The following is a 26,904-nucleotide window of genomic DNA, read 5'->3' as shown; positions in this document are numbered from 1 at the left end:
ACAGGTGTCCACCAACTGTCTGGATGCCAGAGAGTCCGTCCCATGGTTCATGTACTGAGCATCCTCGGGAAATTTACATTAAAAAATACCTGTTCTTGGCTTCCACACATGACAATTCAGTTGGGTTGGGGTGTGGCTTAGAAGTCTGCATTTTAAAAAAACACCCCAAGTGATTTTGATACATATGGTCCCCAGGCCACACTTGGAGAAACATTGCTCTGATGAGCCATGTGCTCACTTGATGGGATGCCACAGTCCATACCTCAATTCATTCTTTGGACTCTGTCGACAGGCCAGTCCCCCATTTCCACCAGAGAATGATTCCCTTTCTGCCCCATCTTTCAAAGGGTAAACTACTTCTACTTTTCCTCAGTCATAAGGGGTTACAGATTAATAATTTGCATAATACTTTTTTATACTTAAAATACTTCATTACACCAAAGTATCCTGCCATAGAGAAAAAGTGCTTCTCAAGTTCAATTGAAGGCTTACTATGGATAAGAATTTAAAGATAAGGAAGACCAACCCCTCCTCCCCAATGAAGACTTCGGTGTTAGCTCGTGCTTGTCTGTCACTGGGTATGAATTTCAACTAATCTTTAGTTATAAACTACTTAGTACAATTGAATGATTATATTCTAGAAGGATCATTTCTTGGCCAATTAAAATGTCCAGATAGATTGTTGTTAGAGGGAGATTTATCTTTAATCCTTTTCTTCTGAGAACTTTCTACATCATTTTTTTCTTTCCAAGAGATGTTTCAAGTTTTCTACTAAAAACTTAAAGGACTCCTCTTGGCACAATGCATGTCTGGGAGCTGTTACTGTAAACCAGCCATCATTTCCTTCTGGCTATCAGACAGTGTTTCACTTAGATACTACATCTTGGAGACTGAGACAGCATATTTCAGAGTTAATCTGCCCTCTGTGCCTTTGAGAGTGTCAGGAAGCCCTTGCAAAGAGTAAGAGGAGCAGCAAGGTGAGGAGAAAATAAGAGACACACCTCAGTGTTAACAACTGAACTTTTTAAAAATCTCCTAAATGCCAGCCATGAAGCTAAGTGCTTTAATTAAGAGTCTCATTTAATCCTCATGACAGCCATGAGATAAAGGTTCTTTATAGACCAATTTTACAGACAATGAAAACTAAGGAGAGAGAGATTAAGTAAATTGTCCAAAGTTGCAAAACTAAGAGCCAAAGTAAGATTGAAACAGAGCTCAGTCTGTTTTCAGAGCTCTCACCCATGCTCTGCCGGAGACCCCGCTGGTTCTTGAGCAGCTAGGTGATGCGCAGCTGCCTTGGGAGCACAGTTCTGTCACTCTGCCAGCATCAGAATAGTCAGCAGAAACTGCTCTTGATCAAAAGTTATGATCCACTGTCTAGTTCATTGGAGGGCTTCAACAGCCCCAGAAATCAGGCTGGATTTAGAAACGTGAGCTCCCTTTCCTTACCAAATCAGCCCTTCACAGTTCATATGCTGTGTCCCCTCTGCCTGCTGGTCAATCTACTGCACTGAGGAAGGTCAGTTCTAAAGTTTCTAATACAACTATCAGATGATTAAAGAGATCCCTATTGCTGTCAGAAAAATATCAAAAATCAGTATGATGCCTGAGTTGGCCTTACTGACTAATATACTATTTTTCATTACAGGGTGAATAGCAATGATTTGGTTGTTAATGAATGTTATGTTATTATTATTACAGAGGCCCAAGGTCAGACATTCTTAATTGCTTGAACTCCTGGGTTAATTAATGCAATTTTAAAAAGGATATGTCAGGAATCAGAGTTTATGTTTTTATATCAAATGTACAAACATGAGGGATGGGCCCCTCACTGAAGGTTATCAAATAGTTCTAAGCACTTAGCATAGGTCTTGTCAGAGAAAATCCCTGTATATTAATTTAACAGGCTCAGAGTTACTTATTAAAAGGCTGTAGAGCATGATGTTTTGCATAACCAAAATGGTTTATTAACTCAAGTCATCATCTGATTTTTTCATTTATATTCCAATTCACAGAGACATAAGCATATCAATTACAAAACAACCTACAATAACTAAATACAAAATAGCTACAAGGCTAAGTATTGTATGCTACAGCTAGCTTATTATAGAGCTCAATAACAAGATGATTTTCACAACACCACACAAGTGTTGATTATTCACATTACCTGATAGGAAATGCCTTGAAGTTTTTTCCCTTGGAAAGTATGTAGGTTATTACTCAAAAGAGAGTCATCTTCATTTAGATCTATGAAAAGGGATAAATGTTATATACAGATTATCAAAAATTATAAGATTAAAGCTTAATTGCAGATGCTCATGTTTTTCTTCAATCTATTAAGGTACTATGTTGATTAGATCATAAATGTTTCTCTTTTTAAAGATAAATTATTCTTACAAGACACAGATAAAAATAAAATAGAAATTTAACAAAATAAAACAGAATGCCACTGGCCAGATGTGTATCTGAGTAAGCCATGGAACCTCTTTGGGACTTAGTTTCCATCTATGCAATAAAAGACTAGCATAAAGATACTGAAGCCACACTAACTCCAAATGCTATTATTTCCATGAAGTAAATCACCACACCTGTTTCTGTTAAACTAAGCTTTCCACCTCTGGCATTTTGAGCTTCATTAGCTTATGTCTTCTCAACATGAATTATTTATGTTGAAATTGTTCTCTGCATACTTTAGTAAAAGCTTTGGAATGTAGCATCTACTTGCTTGCAGCTACATGAATTCTTTTCAAGAGGTAGTAGCATTTCCCCTTCATGTCCTATAGAAGGGGCTCTATTTATTTAAATCTGAAATACACAGTGTGCTAAAAGAGGACAGGACTGTATGGATCACTTAATCTAAGCCCCTTAGTTTCCAGATGAGGATACTGGGACCCACAGAAGTCACTTGGCCACCAGGTCAGTGACTTCCTTTCAGTGTCACTTCTTTTCATTTTTAATCGTTGCTTCAATTTCCCACTCCCACTATTCCTCATTCTCCTGTCCTGTGGGGGAGAAAGGAGCAGGCAAGGCCCACCCTCAATGCACAGTGAAAAGAAGGTGCAGGCTTTTCTCCAAATCTCCATAAAAGTTTTAGTTAAACAATACATTCAATTCACAGTTCAGTCTCAGAATTATTTACATCAACAAGTTAATATTTAAAATCAGAGAAACCATCCTACAGAATTCCACAAAATACTTAAATTTTAAGATGAGCTTTGTTTTGTGATCTGGCTCTGAAGAAAGATCTCCCATCATACGGCCAAGATGCTAGAAGCAGTATTTACAGTTTTTCTGTATTTAGAAGAGCAAGTTCTTTGTTCTATTCCTTTATTCCTTTCCATCTCTTCCCCTTTTTGGTCCCCTTAAGATGAATTTTGGAGAGCTTCTACAATTATTCTTCTGGATACAGAAAAACAAAACAAAACAATAACGTGGTCACTGGCACTCTAGAATCTAGAAGTAGCTGAGGGAAATGCACCATGCATTTACATCACTCATAGAGTAATGCAACGTAGTAAAAAGAGTGATTCAGACGCTGCTATGGGGAGAGATCACTGTGACCCAGAGTACCTGTGTAACAGGCAGGGCCCCAGTGGAAGCCTGAAAAATAGCTATGGTTTGGAAAGGTAGAAGAAAAGGAAAATTACAAATATAGCAGCAGTGCTATGAACACTAGTCTATAGCGTGGAGTGAGCACAACATGTATAATTAAGTGTAGAAATTGAGACTGGTCAAGCAACAGGCAATTGTGAATACAGCATAGGAGGTAGGGCTGAGTAGATAATAGGCCAAATTTTAATGGCCTTGAGTACCAGGTAGAGGAGTTTGGGCATGACCCACTTGGCTAATGTTGCAAATATAAATATCTATAGGAGCCAAATAAGTAACTTAACTAAATGAAGTGAATTTTGTCAGGGAGACAATGGGAGGTCTGTGGTTAGCTGAAGGGCCACCATTGCTAAAAAGAGCAGCCACTGCTCTCCGCTCACTCAACCCAACTCATCTCAGACTTTGAGACCAGGATTGTTAGTATCCCTCATGTTTTTCAAGATAGTATAAATACATGGACTTTAATGTAGAATGCCCTGATTTTTAAAATACTGTGTGGTCCAAACAAACTTTTCCTCAGAATAAATTCAGTTAAATCGTGGCCCTATGCTGCAGAAAATGAAGGACATTTGAGGCTTTGAGACTAAGGGAGGGACTCATAAAAATGGCATTTTATGAAGATTAGCTATTTTTTGTGGTCTTACACAAATTTTTTTGTAATCTTCCAAATATTGCCCTACAAGAGAATATTTATAAAAACAGAAGCAATTTCATCCTAAATAGCAATAAAGCTATAGTTGTTGCATTAGACAATAGGCAGTTGTTTTCCAAAGATGGCCACAAAAATATCCTCCATACCACACATTCTATAATGTAACTTGGCACTCCTTGAGTTCAGTTCAACCCTTGTTGAACTGAGCTGGCCTTAGTGACCCATTTGCCACAGTAGAATGCAGAGGAGGTAATGATGTGTGACTTCTAAGACTAGGTCAAAAGAAGCCTTAACAGCTCCAGCTCCTGCCTGGATCTTTTGGGATGCTCAGTCTCCAGATACATCCTAGTTGATGCTGAACACTTCCCCTCAAGACCCTCCCTCTTGAAACCAAACCCTTAGCCTGGGAGGAGCTTAAGTAACACGGAGAAGCACACATAGGTTCTCTTGCTGACAGTTCCAGCTGAGCCCAGCCTCTTACTTCCTTTACTAACATATGTCAATTTTTTTTGCATAATTTCTGTCTTATGGAACAGTCTGTCACAGTCACACTTTGAAAAATCTATTAATCTCCAAATATGTTTTGTTTCCTTTGTATTTTTAAAAAATTGCTCTGTTTTTATTCTTTGTGCTTTCTGGCATAAAACATGAAAATGCTGTTCTTGAAATTATCTTTACTTACATCATAACTTGATCTTACATAGACTCCAATTCATAGATTTCAAAGTTTGCTTTATTTTCAGGCTTTTTGTTTTTTTCATAAAACTAAGGCCAAAATAAATATGAAGATTTAAAAGTTGATTTTAATTTACTAAAATAAATATTATGAATATTCTGCATGCTTAAGATGATGAAAATACAACTAATGTGAATTACAGATTTATTTTCTTTGGTATATAACTATGCCAGCTTTTCAGTTGTAAAGTTCTGTGCACTCAATTTAGCCTACATTTATTTTACAGATGTAATCTCTTTTAATAGCATAGATGTAAGTTTAGATAAAAGTCTTCTTAGAAGAAGGAAATGGACTAGATAAACTAAAAATGTTATGCTTCTGGCACTCAACTTATTCTGATAAATTTTGTCTTAACTGACATAACACAGTCATGTTATCAACCTATATGAATATCTTTATGGATTAAAACACCAGGCACAAATCCTTGGCTAAATATAGCCTGTGGAGATTTCTGTCATCAGGCTCCAGTACTCTTCAGGACTAAAATGCTGTTACTCTAATATGTGCTATGTAAAAACAACATTTTGAAATTGAAATTGAGAGAAATATCCTATTTGGGGGGTCTTGGAGTCTGTAACAGATTCTTTGGGTGTTAATGTCATTCTGACTGTTTACTTCCCTATAGCATATTTTCTTCTGTTTTACTGACACTGTCTTTACAATTCCATCATGATGTTCAATAAAATCATGGGCTGTGGATGACCATGATCACAATAAAGCACCTTTTGATCTTCAACTCAGTAAACTTCACAGACTGTCTATCCTCAGGCACAGTAAACCACTCTTAATTATGCAATTAACAGTTAAAATGTAGTGTTTAAAATGAGAAAGAAATATTATGGGTTGATATGTAGGGCACTAATTACTTAGAAATACTCTAAGCCTTCCAAATGAAGCTACTACACCCATAAAATTCAAGTCTACAACTTGTGGCTGTCCTTCCCCCACTGAATTTCTCCCTTCAATTTACAATGGCACTGACAGCCTTGGTCTCAGGCCATCAGCTCTTCCTGGCACAGCATTAATCCCCAGGAAATGTCCTGTGACTCGCTGCTATGGCTGAAATGCTGGCTGAACTTCTTAAACACACACGCACACACTCTGAACACATGGTCACTCAAGCATCTGAAAATATCTAAGCTGAGAAGGTTTTTGCAAAGGCTTTCTTTTTTCTTCTCTGACAAAGGACAAAGCACTAATCAGAAGCATCTCACCTTTGACCAAGATTTTTTGGTGCTTTGTCAGAGTAGCTATAACAGAATTATCTGCCTATTACATCTAAACTTAAAAAACAGTCCACAGAAACACAGCTTTAAAGTAAAATACATGAAGAGATTTATGGCAAAATTCATAACTCTTTATCCATAGATCAACATAAAATAATCTAAAAATAACCTGTGTTTGTAAAGTGATGTATGGATGACACTGATGAATGTTGACTAACCTACTGAGTGTGTGCATGAAGATAGCTGGCATCCATGAGGTGAAGATAGTGTCCAAGTAAAAGAAGATATGTATAAAACATTTCCTATGTCATAATAAAAGAAAATATCTTAAATAATCCCAAAATGTTTCAACTATTTATTTACAATACAGAAAACTGAACAGTTAAAAAGTTCAGTTAAATTATTCACCAAAGCGTTATTTATGTAATCATGAATAAAATTTAAATATTTCAAATGAAAATTATTATTTCCATAATTTGTAACTCTAAGAATTCTGTTTTAAAAAAGGCAAAATTTGAACAGAATATAAAATCAGACCATTAAATTCCTGACTATAAAAATATATTATATGCATGACAAAACCGAAGGTTTCTGTGATGACTGCCCTTGTACTGTTCACCATGTAACTTATTCACTATGTAAGAATTTGTTCTCCATGTAAGAACTTGTTTGTTATGCTTCAGAAGATTGGAGACTGACGAAAATTAGGCTTGGGGTGGATTAATGATTGTGCATTGAGCATTGACTGCCCTATACAGAATTTTATTGTTGTTAACAACCATTTGATCAATAAATATGAGAGATGCCCTCACAAAAAAAAAAGAAGAAAAATAAAGTACAGACTTCCAATGGTAAAATAAATAAGTAACCGGGATGTAATGTATAGCATAAGGAATATAGTCAAGATATTGTAACAGCTTGGTATGTGTGATAGCTGGAACCTAGAATTGTCATGTATATAAATGTTTTATCACTGTGTTGTACACCTGAAACTAATGTAATGTAATACTGTGCGTCAACTACCCTTCAATAAAAAATAATTATCTACAAAATATATATATATATATATATTATAAAAATATAGCACCATTCCCTTTATTGCAAGTGTAGGGAAAATGAAAGTGCCTATGGCCAGGATCCTCACCTGACCCTAAACTACTTGATAACTGGCTTACTGCTAGGCTACAGCTTACACATCCATTGGCAATGAGCCATTATTGTCACCATTACTATAAAAAGAGCTCGGCTCAGTGCTCTGCCCCCAGGCAGAGACAGAGCCAGGCTTGCAGCATACAGACTGCCCCAGAGGCAGACATGATTCCAGCACTCAATCTGCCACCTGAGAATAACGCTTGGTATATTACCCCTTAAGATCTGTTGTTCAGTCCCACAGAACCCACAGTGAACTTGCCTGGGGACTGAAACCCTCAGGTGAGACAGCAAGATATTTAAAAATCTTTTTTTTTTTAGTTAAAAATTAGAAACTCTTAAATAATCTATAACTAATGAAATCAATTATTTCTTGTTCCAGTAACACTGGAGGTAGAATACCAAGCAGCTCAACCTTTCAGCTGTTGTTCTTCTTTGAGAACTCTTAAGACTTTGTTTTATTCATTAGCTTCCTACCGTCAAGAATTTAATTATGAAGTAATTTATTATTAATAATTTTTCTAATACGTAGCTGCTAATTTGCTCTTCTTGGGAATTTTAAAATTACAAAATGATATGTTTACATTAATAATCAAAGTTATTTCTCTTAAATTTTTAAAGAAAACAAACATAACAACTGGTAATATACTGATGTTATTTTGAAGAGTTTTCCTATGTGCTGACTTTTAATACACTTTTTAATTCTTAAGACAGTAAAGAGTTTCAAATATTATTTACAATTGATTCTTTGCTTTAATGGGCAACTTAAATTCTACTTCCCTGCTATATATCTACAAGTATCTACACACACACACACACATATATTCTATTAATTATATATACATATATACACAAATTATATTCTATTTTGTTTTTCCTTTTTAAACAGTCCACATGCCCTGCTTATTTTATTGGTGAAAGATGAAAATTTTTCTTACTTGCCCTTTAAGCTACTTTGGGAAAATACAAAGTCAGCTGAACTAAATTTAGCAATTACCTTTTAGCTGACAGAGTCTTCTGAGGTGGGAATCATTCTCAGGGCTGCTGGGTTCCCACCAAATTGTGTCATTCACTGTTTTCCTTTCTAAAGTAAAGCAGAGGATTGGTTAGCAGAATTCTGGTTTGCCAATGGGTTTCAGCCCCGGGCAAGTTCGCTATGGATTCAGTGTAACCAAAGAAATCGACAGCATCTTTGCCTCCGCCCAGAGCACTGGGCCGAGCTCTCTATGTAGCGCAATAATAACTTATTGCCTAAAGGTGTGGAAGTGGCAGCCCAGCAACAGGCCAGTTACATCATCAGGTGCTTTAAGTTCAGTGAGGATCCTGGCCATAGGAACCCCAACTTCCCCACAAATTCACAGTAACATTTGTCCAGAATTATAAGAAATTTGAAATCAAAATAAGGTCAAGGTCAGCACAGGGCTGTAACTTGGTGATATGATAAAAGAGCTCTGTGGTCCATTCTGGGGAGTTCTAGTCCCTGATGGACACCCCCAGGTGTCCTGTGGGCTCCCACTTATCTCCATAAACTACAGAAGCACACACACATATATGGTAGAATGATCCTACTTAAATACCCTTGATAGCTTCTGATTACATTGTAATTTAAAGTGTTTTTCTTGATTTAATAAAAATTCATTTTTTATGTGCAAGTTAAAGTATCCCCACCTGTCACATTCCTCATCATTTTTAACAAAATGATGAAGTGAGTAGAGAGAACACTGAGCTGTGATAGTTTTGAGAAAATCTGAGGTCCTTGAGTGGAAGAAGCATGATTTGCTCAGCCTTGTCCTCCTAATACCTAGAGCAGGGCCTGGACATGCCACGAAGGACTGAACTGTACCAAAACAAGGCATTAGAATCCCTTCTAATCTACTTACCAAAGACTAATCATTTCACATGTGGTATCATAGCATTAATAAAGTAAATTTTAAATAATGCAGCCAAAGCATAGCATGGAACAAATTCAGCATACTGTACTGATTTTAAAATAACCATTTACTCTCATATTTAACTACAGAGATGGCAGCTGGTCATCAAGAATTAAATTAGGATAGAAATATCTGTTTCTATGTATGTACAAATATGAGAATGGATCTAGATGAAAAATAAAAATTTGCCTTTCTTTTTTTTTAAGACTATGCACTTTTCAAATCAGGGCTAATACTCAAATTATTTAACAACTAGTTGCCCACAGGGCCTTGACTAATGAGATGGGACCCAGCCCCTATAGATGCTGCCACTGTAAGAATATCAGACCCACTTAAGTGCAGACACCCTTGGGAGATGATGATCATCACCTTGGTCTGAATGAAGCTTTTCAGATCCTATCCAGGAAACTGGTTTTGAAGGGAAGGGGAAAGGACTTTGAGCATCTGATTCCTAGACTGTACTGGGAAGAAAGAAAGAGTATCCCGAAATTTGACAAATTACATAAAAAAATGACTGAATAATTTAGATGTTTTGCCACTATGAATGTTTTTAGATACACTGTATTCTATAAGGGAAGGAGAGGCATTATCCATTAGCTTTCTGAAAGTACTTAATAGAATTAGATGTTTACTTCAGAATTAAAATACAAATCAAGCCAATTGCCTTTACTATTGCTATGGATACTATAATCAAAGAAATTGAAGAAACAGCCTGGTGTTTGAAATGCTGTGGAAAAGTCTTTTGCAATCCAACTATTTTCTATTTCTTTCTTAGTCACTCCAAGATTCGTAGATCTGGAACAATGTCTAGGAGGTCACCTTGACCATGGTCAGCCAAGCTGAAATTGGGAAGCTGGAAGATAATCAACTAAGAAACCACCAAAGAGAATTTTTTTTAATATAAAAGGAAATTATTCTGAATAAACCAATGATTTCTTTGCCTTAGCCATTTAAAGTTAGAATGGAACTACATTTTTAAAAAATTTATTCTATAGAATTCAGACAATTCAATTTGACTTTCATTAATCACTTATTGTTGTTTTATGTCAGTAGTAGAAGAAAAAAACTTCTAGGGAAACAGAATGTATCATCTGCATGAGTAAACTTGTGAATTACTAACCAAATCCTTTGTTTTCAGATATAGAGCTCCAGATTGACCTAAAAGAATAAAAGAAACAGATATTGTAGTCTAGATTTAATAAATAATATTTTTAATCAAATAAAAATTAGATCACTTAGACGTGTGTAATGCCTTTAAGAACAGTAATAAATTTTACCTCTAACTAAGATCTACATAAGGTCCTGAATTTTCCTAGCCCTAGGTGGCAAGATACAGTCAATACAAATATAATCTTGGCCTGGAAATTTCCATGCAATGTGGAAACATTCATAACTCCCACTCCCACCCCCATACCCCACCACACACACATAAAGACTGGGCCATTTCTGCATGAATGCATCTCAGGATAATCAAATATCTAATATACAAAGTTGTTCTTCAAATAATTCTGTTCAATAAATACAGACAGAATCATGCATATTGAATATAACCATTTTACAATCCCTAATAAAATAATAGATCTGAGCAATAATCACCAATTGCTATTAAAGCTTTTAATGGAAAGGCTGAAGGGCAACTTTGTGTTACATGGATCAGCCTGACACCATCTGAACCCGCAAAGCAATTTTCTGAGTCAAAAATAGAGATGACCAGATATATGGGTTTCCAATGTAATTCAACAGGAAGTATACAGTCACTGATGACCTACTTTGAACTATACATATGTATATATAATTTAAATGTTATCAAGCCTTGGGATCTAATTAATTTACAGGAAACAGAGGATAGAACATGTTTTGTTTTGTTAATGCCAAAAGGTTGTAATCAGCGAAATTCAAAATTATGGAAAATTCCTCAGAACAAACAATTCAGTTTCTGCAACAGAAAATGGAGGGAGGCCTATAAATAGAGACATGAGCCAAAGGCACTGCATGGCTTGTTTGAGTTGTGATTTAAATAAACTGACTATAGAAAAGCACTGAAGCTATCAGAGAAATTTTAACATTGACTTCATATTTGGTGATGTTATGTCATTTTTCTTATTTTGTTCTAGTGCGGTAGTGGTCTTGTGGTTATGTATTTTTTTGAAAGTTCTTGTCTTTTAACGATTTATATTGAAACATGAAATTGTATATCTGGCAACTGCTTTAGAAAAACCCAGTGAGAGTGGGGGATTGATTAGTCAAATGGGTAGAGACGAAATAAGATGGGCTCTAAGGTGGTACTTGTTCAAGTTCAGCAATGTGAGTTCAGCTTTATCTATTCCTCTATGTATAATTGAAAATTTTCATAATAAAATGTCTAAACAGAAACAGAGAATCGGGCTATGTTGACTCAACTATAGTTAATCAATTTATGTGTTGGGTGAACACACACATATCTTGTGCATATAACTCACTTGGTTATAGCTTGAGTACTCTCCAGTACTTATATTCTTGGTAGTCATTAAATTAAAGCCAAGTTCACCTTCTCTTAAGCTTATAACCATAAACAAATACCTGCATATGTAATGTTTCTTTTTTTCTTAACCATTTTATTTTGATCTGTTTATAATTTTTTTAATGCTAAATGCTTAGGACATCTCTTGGCAAATAGCAAGTGTTCCAAAAAGGCTATTTATAATATTAGAAAGTGAGGCAGGTATATAAGAACATGAGATGTTATTCCCTTCAGGAGAATGGCAGACAAAAGAACTAGAAAGAGTCTTCAATTTTATTTTAATTGGTTGGAATATGAGAAGTACATTAATTGATCTAGTTTATGCTTGAAAAATCCTAAGTCAGTCAGCATCAGGTACTTTCCCTTTCATTCATCTTCCTTCTGCTCCTCCATGTTCTGGTATCTTCTAATCTGTAGAAGCATCAATAATAGGCCAACAATTGTAATTTCATGTAAGTATTTGATTTGGAATTAGTGAGCTCCTCCTCTGTGGATCGAATAAGGAGCTACATAGGACGGGTGATTTTTAAGACTGAGAAGAGCCTGGCCAAAAAACCCCTTCTTTACCCCAGATCATGCTAAAAATGTCCCTGTTGTAGTCTAAGTCGTTAACTGTGGCTAAAATGCAACTACCCTTGCTGTCACGTCCTCTAAACTGTTAATCAGCTGATTACCTACTTACTATGGATGTATTTTATATCCTTACTGGGAGAAACTTTTGAGCAGGAAAGGGAGGGAGGAATATGAAAGCACAAAGTGCCTTGAGGGAGGGGGACAGGAGAAGGGAGGAGCAAAGATGGCTGGGACAGACCGTCCAGAAAGAATTTCACATTAACAATTTGGCCTCAGAGCATTCCAGAGTGCAAGGAAGCCATTCTTCTGTATCATCTGCAACCAGTCTGGAAATTTCCCCACAAACCAACTTCCTGCCCTTATGTATTTCCTGCTTATTAGTTAAATCCCATTACCTTATGCAACATGTATGTGTCAAGTCCTTTGGCCGCCTGATGTGCTGAATGTAAAGCCAACCCTGACCTAAATAACCCAAATCTCTTCACAAACACATTTTTATTTGGATTAGAAAAACTCTTCAGAAGATTAATAGGTCACCGATAGAAGCATGTTTTCAAGTAGGCTCCCACTTTAATCTGAGCATAGTTTAAATATGTGTTTCTTCTTCTGAAAATTTAATTTTCACATCCCTGTCTACAGGAATGTCACAACACAGGTTTCCTATGCATCAATAAACAGACAAATGGTGGCAGAACAAAACATCTAGATTTGTACAGAACAAATTTTTTAAACTTTGATAAGAAACCCACTAAAATATTCCATTTAGCATTACAGAATTAGGAGAACTTAAAGTTTTCAAAGTAAATTTGACTTACTTTCTTTTTGGTTTTGCATTCTCAAAATTAGAGAGTTCCTGTAAAAAAAAAAAAAAAGTTAAATTAAATATTATTACTCCAGGAAACCAGGAAGAGAGTTCTAGTTCATCTTTAAGTATAATCCAAATGTAGTTCATTTTCCCTTTTCCTAGTAAAATGACTGATATTTCCCCCTTGTATTTCAGTAATATGTCATAGAATCTTGGTTAAAGTTCTTATTTATTTTCTTCTTTCGTATCTGTAACTTTGAGAAATGTTGAATGCCTCCTTTATTAATTAGAACTTAAAACTTACTCCAAGTTCTTGCCAGTTAATAAGGTAAATCTTCAAAATAAAAACATACAATTAAATCCTCATAACTTCAACTTTCCAGCCTTCATCAACCCACCAAGGCCAAGGGGAGGGATATATACCAGGGCATATGCATTACATTGTATGGTGCCTTCCTTTGAGAAGGCTGGAAAGTAGCCTATTACAATACCCTGGTATGTTGAAATACACCTGTGATTCATCTGGCCTTTTTCTTCAGAGCAACTGAATGTTGTGTAAAGTCCCTTACACTTTTGGGAAGAATATGTTGCCATATCTTTCACCACCTTTGAAAGGGCTTAAACAGCTCCCAGACACCTTTAAGAACCCTTCAGATTCTCATCACGGTTTACGCACTCCTTCATTCAAAAACCAAGTGTGTTTTTGATGTTCAAAGTGCTTTTTTGATAGGCAACAGACCATGTTCTGGAGAGGTTTGTTTGCCATGGGAGGAATTTGTGTAGTAAAGAATGTTGGGACTGATATTCCACACAGGAGGAAAATCACAAGTGCAAAGACAGCAGGACTGGTGAATGAAAATCAGAAAATTAGAATTGATTTTATTATTCCAAGGGTTGATAGTCTGAGCATGTCAAATCCAGGATAACCTCTCTCCCACATGGTAATTGAGAGGGATATTTCTCAATGTGTTTTTTCTTCATAATTATATGAAAATGCCTAGCTCCTAGAGCCTACTCTTATCTATTTGCAAAATAACACAAGTTGCCCAGTTTGAAAAAGACATATGCACCCCTATGTTTATCGCAGCACTATTTACAATAGCCAAGAAATGGAAGCAACCTAAGTGTCCATCAGTAGATGAATGGATAAAGAAGATGTGGATAAAAACTCTTATTGTGTTTTTACTCAAGGACAATTTGAATTACCTATTTCAAGTTAAGTAGCATCACTGAAGACCCCATATGCTGAGACACTCAGTCCCTGAACCTGAGGAACAAGTTTTACCAAATCAAAAGTGTGCTGTGGATTGCCCAGAGGGCAATGTCTAGTAGGAGACAGACGGGGGTGAAGGTAAAGATATGGGAGTCATGGGCCAAGCCCTGAGGTGGCTGGGGAGAGCAACAGACTCTCGAGGAGTTAATAGACTGACCACTCCTTCAATTCTCTAGGCTTTGTCATTCATGTGTCCTAAAAATAATCAACCTCTATCCATGGTCTTTTTTATGAAATTCTTTCATTTTGGGTCTATATGTCTCTAGACCTCAGTCCTGAAGCTAATTGTATCCCCTTCACCACAATCAGCAGCCACACCAGATTTGTGAGGGTCATCAGGAAAGAGGATGGCCATCCACCTTTGTGGTAATATTTTTCTGTAGTTTATATTTGGAATTTGGCTAGGAAAGTGCAAGCTCCACGTTCATATCATCTAGGAAGTCTGGGTAAAATATATTTCAATATTCAGCATCCACTGTCTTGAGTCCCATTCATTTGCTGTATGAGTTCAGATAAATATCTTTGGATTGTTAATCTTGCACTTCTCAGAATAGGTTCTATTTCTTTGGAGTATTGAGAGAGGAGGAGTATTGAGTCTAGAGTTAAGCAGCACAAAAAGTGGATTTGCGATATGAAAGATGGGAAACATTAGATATCTTTTATATTTTTAATCATTTGAATCAGTGCTTTTGAATCAACTTATTATATCACTAGTTCATTGCTTTATAGGATGGTTTTTGTTTTTACATACTAAAGTTTATTTTGTGGTGCATGGGAAATGCTACCAAAAAGATTAATTCCAGGAGATTCACAAAACTTGTGTGCAATTGAAACCTAAGTGTTTGAATTGGAATGGGGGTGGGGGGTGTTATTCAAGCACAATCTCCAGTTTCACCTGGGTGAAGTCTTGGCTAAGTTAATGCTATCAAGATGTTGGACCCACGTAAAACTAGTTACATATGTGTGGCTGCTGATTGTGGGATGGGGCACAATTAGCTTCTGGGCTGAGGTTTGGAATCATCTGGACCAAAACTGTAGGGTTTTCTTAAGACCATGGATAGAGATTAGTTATTTTGGAGACATATATTGTCACAAATTCTCTAGCGACTGTCTATTTTGTTCTGTTTTACTGGAATCCAGGTCATCTACATTTTGCTTGTGGTGAATCAGCTTAGGTTTGGGATCTTTTAAGTTTTCTTGTACTGAAAACTTTGGAAAAGACTTTGAGCTAAAACGTCTTTTTAATCGATGTTAAAATGAAAGAGCTAATGTAGTTCTTCAGCAACCTGTTTCCTACAAGAAGATAGGGAAGCACATTAAATGGATGTCTGAAGTGTGAATATATGAGTAAAAGGGCAACATCTACTTGATTAGAATATACATCCATTTCCTAGGCATTGCCTTGTAGATTACCACTGAACTGGTTAAGCAATTTTCAGTACTGTTTGTACCAGGTTCAAAACCAGCTGCTTTCCATTATGACTTCTGCTTACGTAAGCAGACTGTGATGTACTTCAGAGTTCAGATCCTGGGTTCTTTATTTCCTAGAGGGGCAAGTCAAAGAAATATTATATACATGGCTTTATTTTTAGAACTCTGTGTGTATGTGTGATACTCAGAACTCCAAGAAGATATCATTTCAGAAAGTCAATGAAATCATTCTGCCTAGTCCATTAATTTGACACTTGACATACATACCAGGCAAAACTTGCTCCTGTGATCCTTCATTTCATTATCCTCTAAACAAAGCACTAAGCATTAGTCTCATCTTTCATTCACTAGAGAGTTTGTAACTTAATTTAATTTTTACTCCCAGCAATTGTTGGGAAAATAAAAAAATGAAAGGTAAACAAATTGCTACAAATAGGTCAGTAGAAACTAAGAGTATGTCCAACTTGTGTTATTTTTTATCCAGTGATGCAAATGTAATTTATTCTCATTTATTTATTTATTTATTTTTGGTATCATTAATATACAATTACATGAGTAATACTGTGGTTACTAGATTCCCCCCATGATCAAGTCCCCACCACATACCCAATTACAGTCACTGTCCATCAATGTAGTAAGATGCTATAGAGTCACTTTGTGTCTTCTCTGTGCTATACTGCTTTCCCCGTGACCACGCCCTGACTACATTATGTGTGCTAATCACAATGCCCCTTATTCCCCTTATCCCTCCCTTCCCATCTATCCTCCCCAGTCCCTTTCCCTTTGGTAACTGTTAGTTCATTCTTGGGTTCTGTGAGGCTGCTGCTGTTTTGTTCCTTCAGTTTTTGCTTTGTTCTTATGCTCCACAAATAAGTGAAATCATTTGATACTTGTCTTTCTCTGCCTGGCTTATTTCACTGAGCATAATACCCTCTCGCTCTATCCATGTTGTTGGAAATGGTAGGATTTGTTTTTTCCTTATGACTGAATAACATTTCATTGTGTATTTGTACCACATCTTCTTTATCCATTCATCTACTGATGGACACTTAGGTTGCTTCCATTTCTTGACTATTGTAAATAATGCTGAGATAAACATAGGGGTGCATATGTCTTTTTCAAACTGGGCAATTTGTGTTATTTTGCAAATAGATAAGAGTGGGTTCTAGGAGCTAGGCATTTTCATATAATTATGAAACAAAATCAAATCAGGTCAAATTAAAAAAAAGTGATTTGAAATGAAGAAAGAAAAGATGACCCTTAAGAGAAAAGTTTTGGAAACCGCATGCCATATTTCTATTCTCATGTCGTGGTTACAGTCCACTGTCTTTTGGGATTGAGTCTAATATGTGTCTGTTTCTTGCATTATTGGTTTTTAAGTATTACTTTCAAATCACAAAATCAAAAGGGAAAATGAAGCAATGTATCAGAGGTTGTTGCTTAATTAATGGAAATGTGTTAGGTGTTTTGGCACCAGAGAAAACTGAGTGGCAGCAAATGATGGTGTAAATCCCATGGTGAACTTTTAGAGCTGATGAGGTCTGACCTTTAATTTGCAAATGAATAAACTGAGGTCCTAAATGGTAAACTGACTTGTCTAGGGTCATGTGTGTAATGTTTTACCTTGATAAAATGCTTGATTAAAATCAGTCATTTTTTTCATTCTAATATATTCTTTCAGAATTATTATCATTCATTCATATGAATCTTTCATTTACACATTCACAGTTCATTCAACAAACATTTATTTAGCATCTGCTATGTACCAGGTACAATTTTAGTTGCAGAGAAGAATTACAAGGAGAGAATACAAGTATTTTTGCAAATATCTACTATCAATTACTACTGATCTTGGGATCCTGTTGGATTCCATGATTTTCTTAACTTTGAAAATTAAATGAGCTAGCATTTATAAAATCCTTACCTGACACCAAACACATTGAGGATACTTACAGATTTTATGTCTCATTAGATTAATTATTAATAGTTACATAGAATTCTGATTTTGAGGCCAGGGTTGAACATAAATACAATCTACACACACAACTTCTCATTAAAATAAGTTAAAATAATTACTATTTTATCCAATTCATTCTCTTGCAAGAATGAAGATTATTTGCTTGCATAACTAAAATGGTTTTACTAATATTCAAATACAGTAATGCCAAGAATGCCACATCCAAACCGAATTAAGTATGTTTCTGGATATTCTTAGGTTCCTGTGCTTCGAAAAAGTTCCCACAGATACTGGAAGAAAACATGGAAGGTAACAGAAGTTCCTTTTAAGAAAAAATTTCTAACAGACATCTGGAAAGAGGATGATTGTGATGCTTCAAAGTTAATAGAGTAATCTTACAGTGTACCTAAAACCACCAGAGTGATTTTATATATATATATGTGTGTATATATATATATATATATATATATATATATATATATATATAATACACATAAAGGAGTCTTACCACCCACAAGCTCGTCCACCTTGCCTCTACCCCTGACTTCAAATGTGTGGAGAAAAATCCCCTGAAAGAGAAATCTCCTAAATTATCAAATAGATCACACAGCAATGAGGAATATTTAAATGTAGCTAGTCTAAGCCTAGTTGGTTAAAATAAATTGTTAAGAATAACCAAGCTTTAAATCCTATTGCTTTTCTAATTTCTTGATTTAATACATTTGCAGAATAATAATGACAGAACATTCATGTAGTATCAAACACAGTTATAAACTCTTTATATGTAGTAATTCATTAATTTTTACAGCAATCTTGTGAAACTGATGCTATTATAATTATCCTCAATTTACAGACGAGTAAACCAAGGCACAGACCGGTAGAGATTCTTGCTGAAGATCATATAATTAGTGGTAAAACTGGGATTTTATCCTTGATGTCTTACCTAGTACACAGCACTACTTTTACACTTGACTGCACAGATACAGAACCCACCTTTCATCAAGATCAGCGATCTCACAAATGAGCACTGTTGGCAGGAAAGGGGAGTGGCTATGAAAAAGCCGAGAACATGTAATACAATATGCCACGACTAAACAAACAACTCAGAAAACACACCTTAATCAAAGCACTAATTCTAATGATTTAGTATTATTTGAGGGTAAGTGTACAGGCAGCACATTTATGTGTTTTAAAGGCATTTATCATTTCGTGGATACTATCATCATCATCAAAGAATGCCCAGTAATTTTTGATAGCATTTTTAATTAAGAGTAGACACTTCAGGAACCAGCGAATTTAGATGACAGTAGGCACACTGGAGGCCCCCACCCCCTGCAGCATTTTACTGTAACAATGTCATGGCTCTCAGGGAAAACAGGTTTCATCCCCCTATGAGAATGCAACGAGGAGGAAGAAGCAATGTCAGCTCATCCTGATCAGAACAGTAGACTTTCTTTTCAGCCTGTCCAACTCCTGTCAAAGAGTAACAACCTTATGCACTAATGAATTCTGGTTTCCCCAAAGGAGAAGGTGGTGTGTGGCATCCCCACATGGACCATTGTCTCCGGGGCAAATGATACAGCTGTAATGCCTGGAGAATGCAGAGGTATCCTACCTAATCCATCAGGGTGGGAGCTGGTAAATCACATAGAACTTTGCCATTTGTCTACTGATGTGCTAAGTGAGTTTTCTATCAATCCCCAACTAACAACCCCCGCCACCCCCTCACAACACTGTAAATATCCAGGAAGGCAAAACAGGGGATGGCTATTCACATTATGAAACATTCTCCCTTTTCAAAAATATTCCTTGCCAGATTTCTTGAGACAGAGAGCTTTCTTACATACCCTTCAATGTGGTGTGTTTTATGAAATTATATTTACACAAGGCTTTAGGATGCAGAAAGACAACTAATATTTATTGATTCCTGTTTCCTGCCACTTATATTATTATCTTACTTAATCTTCAGAGCCACAAATCGAAAAAGAGCAAGCCAAACAAGCTTACAATAAGTATGATGGGATATTAGGTGGGTAAAAATATCAAATTCCATCCCTACAATGAAAACATTGAACTGGTGCCCCAGGACCTGATTTGCTTTCCCAGGCCTGCTCTATGCTGGGTAAGATCCTAGAACCCTCTCAGAACCTCAGTCACTTCATCTATGGCATAAAGTTTGGTGAACAAGAACTTCAAAATCTCTTCCAGTAGAAACTAGTTATGGTCCCTAATTTACAATATTTCAATCCAAAGTCAGTAGGGATGACAAAAGCTTTTAGGAGAAAATTATAGTCGGAATGAGCTTTTGTGCTTTATAGCTTTTTATGTAAAACCTGATTAAAGAGACAACCATGGCTTTCATTAGATTCAATTAGTAATTGTATCATAAGCTTGGGAAATAAAAAAGAGAAAAGGGCATAATTAACCTTAATCTATTGATTTCATTTTATTTTAACGTAAGTCTCTATTTACAAGAAGTAACTAATTAAAGCCACCAGAAAGTGTTCACACATGAATCGGTGGCAGGAAAATAGCTGCTTGTGATCATAGATAGAATGGGTAAAAAAATAAAAATGCAAGAAAAGTGCAGTCTGTTAGTGAAGGAACCTTTTTTATATGTTGGCTTGTTATGAGTTATTTTGCAATCTAGAAATCAAGGAGAGCATTTGTGTATTGTTTTGACACTGACGCATCTTGTTCATAGTTTGATGCAGACCCAGCTGATGGGATACCATTGCTAATCTCATTTTCTTCCTTTAGTGTCTATGGTATTAATAGCCATGTCAATGCTGATGTTTATGTGGAGACAACAAAAAAACACCCAATTTTAGTAGTTTGGAGGCAAGTAAGAATGGCAGTTGAGTGGTTAAAATACCATCCTGGGAGTCACCTACCTTGACTTCCCCATTATTCACCTATTCTAAGGTGACATGTCACATTTCAATATGTCCATTTATCCATTTATAAGACACTTGGCTGTAAGTGTTTTTTAAGACCTTTGTGATAGATACTAGGACAGTGTGCAATGACAGCATTCTTTTCCCTTTCACCATTTTTAACTTAGTTCTTTCTTTTTGAGCCCAGTTTAAACTCACCTTCTCTATGGAACTTGCACCATTAAACCACAAACTACAGATGTGTTCTTAGAGATAACACCTATTATTGATTATTTACTTTGTGCCAGCCACTGCATTAATAATGTTAATTATATTGTCACTTTTTATTCTCAAATGATTAGTAAGAGGAATGAATGGTTTCCTCATTTTATAGGAAAGGAAACAGGGCTTGAAGAGTTTAAGAAACTTGTCTAAGAAACATACTGGGTAAATTTCAAAGCTGGGATTTTTGTTTGTTTGACCACCATATAGTATACCCTTGACAACCATAATATATTATTTTTTTGAAATTCCTTCTGAGAGATTTTAAAGTTGGGCTTGGTAATTATAATGCAGAAGTTTATTACATAGTTACTTACACTACTCTCCAGATATTTTAGGTGTATATATTTGTTGCTGTAGTTGGTATATGTCATTCACTGATCCTAAAAATCAAATTGTAGAATGATGTCCTCAGATTCATGGTCTTTCACAGGGTTGCAATTAAGCTGTTGGTCCAAAGGTCAGAGGTCTCATTCAAAAAAACAAGGAAGGTTGGAAGGAAAGGGGAAGGGAAAAAGGAAGGAAGGAAGGCAGGGAGAGAGGAAGAGAGGAAGGGAGAGAGGGAGGAATGAACGAAAGAACGAACAAACGAAGGAGGGGAGGGAGGGAGGAAAGAAGGGAGTGTGGGAGGGAGGGAGGAGAGAGAAAAATAGAGAAGGAAAGCACAGACATCTCTTATTACTAGCATAAGATGTTTGGTTTAGGTGCTATCCATCATACGCACCAATTTAAGGCACTGATACAAAACTGACTAACATGGGGGAAAGACAAGGTGTGAGCACCCATTTTAAATGTAACAAATCTTGGTAGAGACACTGTGGCTCTGGAGCCTCCTGCTGTGGCTTCTTGATTTGACCACTTCCTGATTGTGGCAAAAGCAGCAGATCTGTTGAGTGGCAATTTCTGTGGTGTGCTTCTCAGAGTAATTCCTGCAAACTCAGCTAGAGTATCTGTCTTTAGCCTCTCAATAATTCTGAGTTCTCTTTAATCCACAGTATATTCCTTTCTGTTAAAATCAGCTGGCATGAATTTGGTTATTTGCAAATAACCTTGATCAATAGTATGTCAAATTAATTTTAGTTCCTGTATTAGTTATGTACTTCTGTGAAATACATTAAACCAAAATGTAATGGCTTAAAACAATACACATGTATTATCTCACAGTATCTGTGGAACAGAAATACGGGCATAACTTAGATAGGTCCGAAATTTCATGGTCTTTCGCAGGGTTGCAATTAAGCTATTGGTCCAGAGGTCTGATGTCTCATCAAAGACTTAGCTCAAGAAAAAATCCTCTTCCAAGCTCACTCAGTGATTGTTGGCAGCATTTACTTTTTTGAGAGCTGTTGATATAAAGGTCTCAGTTCCTTGTGGGCTACAGACTGAATGCTGTTTTCAGTTCCTGGCCACGTGGACCTCTTTAGATGATATCTCGCTTCATCATAATATTCAAGCCATGAAGGCAATGATGAAAGTCTGCTAGTAACACAGAAATCCGTGTCTTTTATAACTTATTTATGGAAGGGACTTCCTGTCACCTTTCACTAATTCTACAGGAATCAAATCACACACAAAGATGGGGATAACACAAGGATTTAAATACCAGAAGGCAGATGTCATGGTTAATTATATGTGTCAATTTAAGTAGGCCACCGTGCTCAGATATTTGGTCAAACACCAGCCTAGAGGTCACTGTGAAGGTATTTTTTAGATAAGATTAACATTTAAAACAGTAGACTTTGAGTAAAGCAGATTGCCCTCCATTATGTGGGTGGGTCTCATTCAATCAACTGAAGGTCTTAACACAAAAAGACTGTGGTCCCCCAAGGCACAGGGAGTCCTGCCTCTAGACTTCCTCTGGTCTCCAGTTACAACATCATCTCTTCCCAGGTATACAACCTGCCAGCCTGTCCTGCCAATTTCAGACCTGCCAACTTCCATAATCACATGAGCCAGTTCTTTAAAATAAATTTGTGTCTCTGCATGTCCACATCCTATTACTATTTTTTCTCAAGAGAACCGTAATCAATACAGTATGGTTTATTAGAGGCCATCTTAGAAGTTTTCCTTCTAGGGTTCTAAAAGGAAAATAATAGTATTTGATGTTAGACAACATTTCCCATTCCAAAATAATTGAAATGTATTCAAACTTTTTAGAGCAGGAAAAGGCTTTAGAGATCATCTAGTCTAACCCTATTATCTTATAGAAGTGGAAACTGAGATCCAAATAGTGTTATGACTTACTCAGTGCTATTTAGGAACAAAGCCAGGGCAAGAATTTGGTTTTTTCTCTTAATGCTTTTGCCATTGCCCTATGAATTTTTCTAAAATGAAAGCTGAGGATTACACTGGTGGCTTGAAGACTGTGAAGGGAAATCTTTGTGGGCAAATAAACCACCCGCAGCAGGGTTATTCTTCTCTTGAGCTGCTCTTCCTCTAGTAAGTATTGTTTTTTTTTCCGATGTCTCCTCACCCACCAACCCAGATTCCTTAATGATCAATGATGTTCACAACCAAGATGGCAGGCTGGGGTCATGAATGCTACTAGTGACTATGGAACAGAGCAAAAATAACTGGCCATAAGGGGATTAAACCCCTGACCTTGGCCTCATTAGTGTTCGGCTCTAACCAACTGTTATACCTGCATCATATGGTTTGTCTTTAAAACTATGTTTGAATTTGCTTTATTACTCTCTCATTAACATCTGTTAGCTGAGAAAAATTTAGTTGATTTCTCCAGTACTTTTTATCAGTGTAGAATGTTGATGAGTATTTTTAAAAAATTAAACTTGCATTTTAAATGTATTTTACTTAAAACAGACAAAAAAAAAAAAAAACACCCTGAAATATGAATTAAGCAAACAAGAGCCACTGTGATAGATTTCTTGTTTACTGCTGTCTGCACATGGTGGGGAATGTGGGGCTGAATTGTCAAGCCTTACATTCAACCTGGGTGTACATAATTTGAGGCAATTTGTGGAGATTAAAATCTTGGATTTTCTAATGTACATCAACAATAAATCCTGTTGCTTTTTGTCCGGCCAGGGAAAAATCAATGCTTTTAGGTAAGGAGTGTTGATTACAAATTATTTTGAGCAGTTATTTTAAAACGACATCCAAGCTCAAGTGAGAGTTTGACTTAAAGTCATTTAATTAAGGATATTAAATTAAAGGACCACTCTGCCCTGGTGTGATGGGTTGCAGAAGGAAGGAAAATGAACATTAACATGCATTATGCCAGGTGCTTAACGCGTGTTATAATGTTTAATCCTCACAGCAAACCAAGAGACAGACATTTTTATCCATACTCTATTGCTCAGGAAACTTAGGGTCAGAGAAGTTCAATAACATTCTCAAGGATATACAATTTTCAGCCGCCTGGGGAGCAGGAATAAAACTCAAGTCTATTAACAGTATTGCCCACCTCAAGTTATTTCTGCTCTGTCCCCCTAGAGCATCAGATTGTATTTAGCAGATAGTAAGCTTGGATTCTTTATGCTCCTATCTTCCCCTGCTCTTCACATCTCATCTCCCAAAATCCCACTCTCACACTTAGCCCTTGCCTACTCTAACTCATGTACACACATACACACACATACCACACACAAACGTGAGCACACAGGCACTTGTGGCAGGGATGCCACATTAAGATTTGGGAGGGTAGAACTCCAGTCTTGTCTCCACCTGTCTCTTGGGACAAGACACTAATCTCAGCTGGCACATTGGTCAACACACCCATTCCCCAAAGTCTTATCTCTTCCTCAGAGTATATAACTAAAGGTTTACCACCAAGTGTCTTCGTACTTCCCTGATGGAAAATGGTTTTATTTGGTTACTTTGATGCTTCAACCCTGCAAACAATTTCAAGGGTCTCATCCTACACCATCCAGTATGGAAGCCATTACTCACCTCATATAGCTGTAGAGCAATTGGTATTTGGCTGGTGTGGCTGAAGAACTAAATTTTAATTTTGTCAACTTAATTTTAATTTAAAAGCTGAAGCAGGATAAAAAAATTACACATTTTTTATTATTTCACTAGGATCAGATTTAACTTTAATCATTAAGACTTTAACATCTAAACTGAGATGTATAAAATATATACCACATTTCAGTGTCTTATTTTAAAAATGGGAATATAAAATTTCTCATTAATTTTTTAATATTAATTACATATTGATATGATAATATTTTAGATGCTTAAATGCATTATTAAAATTAATTCTACCTGTTTCTCTTTTTTAAAAATGTTATTGTGACTACAAGAAAATCTAAAATTACTATTTGGATTGCATTAAATTTCTATCTCACAAAGCTACTCTAATCCCTTCTTACTGATGTAGTAGGTCCAGAGCAGGGTTTGGATATCTGTCTTCAGGTGATCCTGAAGTCTGGCCACTGTTGAGAACAACTGCCAGAAGTTGTAGCAAAGTCTTTTTACAGCAACTCTTGTTTATGATTTACTTTCTAATATAATAGCATTAGATAGTCTTTTTTTTATTTTTGGTAATTCCTCTCTATCTTAACTGTCAAAAATCAAATATCCTAATTTATCAACACTATATAATACCCAAATACTGCAGAAGAGCTGTTACATTTAACTTACTTTAAATGTTAGCATAAAACTGTAAGACTGGCGTAAGGATGATACAAATTATTTTCTACAGAGACAAAGGAGAGCCACCTTCAGAAAGTCAACCATCTTCCCTGCCAAGCGAGAGGAGTTTCAGAGGTGAGAGAGCCTGCTTTTATTTTGTTTTGTTTTTTGCATAATAAGGTGATGTCAAGCATAATAAGGATGAAAGACCCTGGGAGGAAAGGGTGGTAGACAGAGCATATGAGCACTTCCTCTTTCAAGGCCAGAAGACTCAAAACCACAGTCCACAAGTTCCCTGAAGCCTGAATAACAGATACAATTTGAATTTGGCAGAACATAAGCAACCATGTGACATTGAAATGGTGGGATATGAAGTGGAGACCACAATCTAGTAGCCACAATAAAAGAAATGAGTGAGATTCCATTTAACCTAATATATCTCAAATATTCTTATCTCAACAAATAATCAATATAAAATTATTAATAAGCTATTTTACACTTTTTTTCATATGAATTCTTTAAAATACAATATATATTTTATCCGTATTGCCATCCCACATTTGGACTAGCCACTTCTCAATCACCTGATTGCCACCTCTGTCTGCACAGCAGTGTGTAGGGCAGGGATCAGCAAACGTTTCCTATGAATAGCCAGATAGAAATATTTTAGGCTCTGTGGGCCACATACAGTTTCTATGGCATAGCTTTCCTTATTTTTGTTTCTGTTTTTAAACAAATTTTTTAAAATGTAAAAGCTGTTCTTAGCTCTTGGACCCTACAAATACAGGCCATCTCAGTATGTAGCTGCAGCCTCAGCTCCAGTGTGACACGTCAGCCCTTCTCATGGTTCCCTAACTTCTGTGCTGAATCCTTCCGGTTTTCAGTCACAAGAGATTCTCTTCTTCACAATCAAACTCAGCTGAACCCATACAGAAGATTTTTTTTGATTCTACAAAGGAAGACACTGAGCTCTAGAAATCTGAATAATTTTCCCAGGTCAAATCACTGTTAAGTAACAGAGCTAGAAATGAGAATTCATTTTTGCCCAACTCTAAAGCCCATGCTTTTAGCCACTGTATCATACAGGCCCCATTATTAAGCCCTTCTTTAGCTTGATTAATGAACCTTCACTGATCCCTTCATTTAGCTTGCAAGTACTTATTGAATGAATGTGTGTGTAACATATAAATAACAGGGACATTGCCCCTGCTCCACATTTTAGCTCATTTTTGAAAACACTCAAATTTCTTATCAATTTATGAAATGAAAAATGAAGTGGAGAATTGACAATTATTTGCTTATTTCAAT

General features: G+C 36.2%; 1 protein-coding gene and 1 long non-coding RNA gene across 3 annotated transcripts in view; one reads left to right on the top strand and one right to left on the bottom strand.

The window, feature by feature from the left end:
• The window catches only part of SAMSN1 (SAM domain, SH3 domain and nuclear localization signals 1), a 419,991-nt gene that overhangs the window by 98,709 nt on the left and 294,378 nt on the right, over positions 1 to 26,904 (bottom strand). For both annotated transcript variants that reach the window (XM_057501729.1, XM_036881471.2), the window contains 4 exons: positions 13,192 to 13,229; positions 10,424 to 10,461; positions 8,370 to 8,456; positions 2,168 to 2,247 (listed from right to left, as the gene is read on the bottom strand). In XM_057501729.1, coding sequence (XP_057357712.1) covers positions 2,168 to 2,247; positions 8,370 to 8,456; positions 10,424 to 10,461; positions 13,192 to 13,229 — 243 coding nt within the window. The remainder of the gene's footprint in view (positions 1 to 2,167; positions 2,248 to 8,369; positions 8,457 to 10,423; positions 10,462 to 13,191; positions 13,230 to 26,904) is intronic.
• The window catches only part of LOC130683620 (uncharacterized), a 145,508-nt gene continuing 144,040 nt past the window's right edge, over positions 25,437 to 26,904 (top strand). The window contains exon 1 of the long non-coding RNA XR_008997488.1: positions 25,437 to 25,731. This is a non-coding gene — a long non-coding RNA (uncharacterized LOC130683620). The remainder of the gene's footprint in view (positions 25,732 to 26,904) is intronic.

This window comes from Manis pentadactyla, chromosome 1 (genome assembly GCF_030020395.1).
Source record: "Manis pentadactyla isolate mManPen7 chromosome 1, mManPen7.hap1, whole genome shotgun sequence".
NCBI classification, from domain to species: domain Eukaryota; kingdom Metazoa; phylum Chordata; class Mammalia; order Pholidota; family Manidae; genus Manis; species Manis pentadactyla.
The sequence above is the reverse complement of the archived record's forward strand: the minus strand, read 5'-3'. Positions and strand labels throughout refer to the sequence as shown.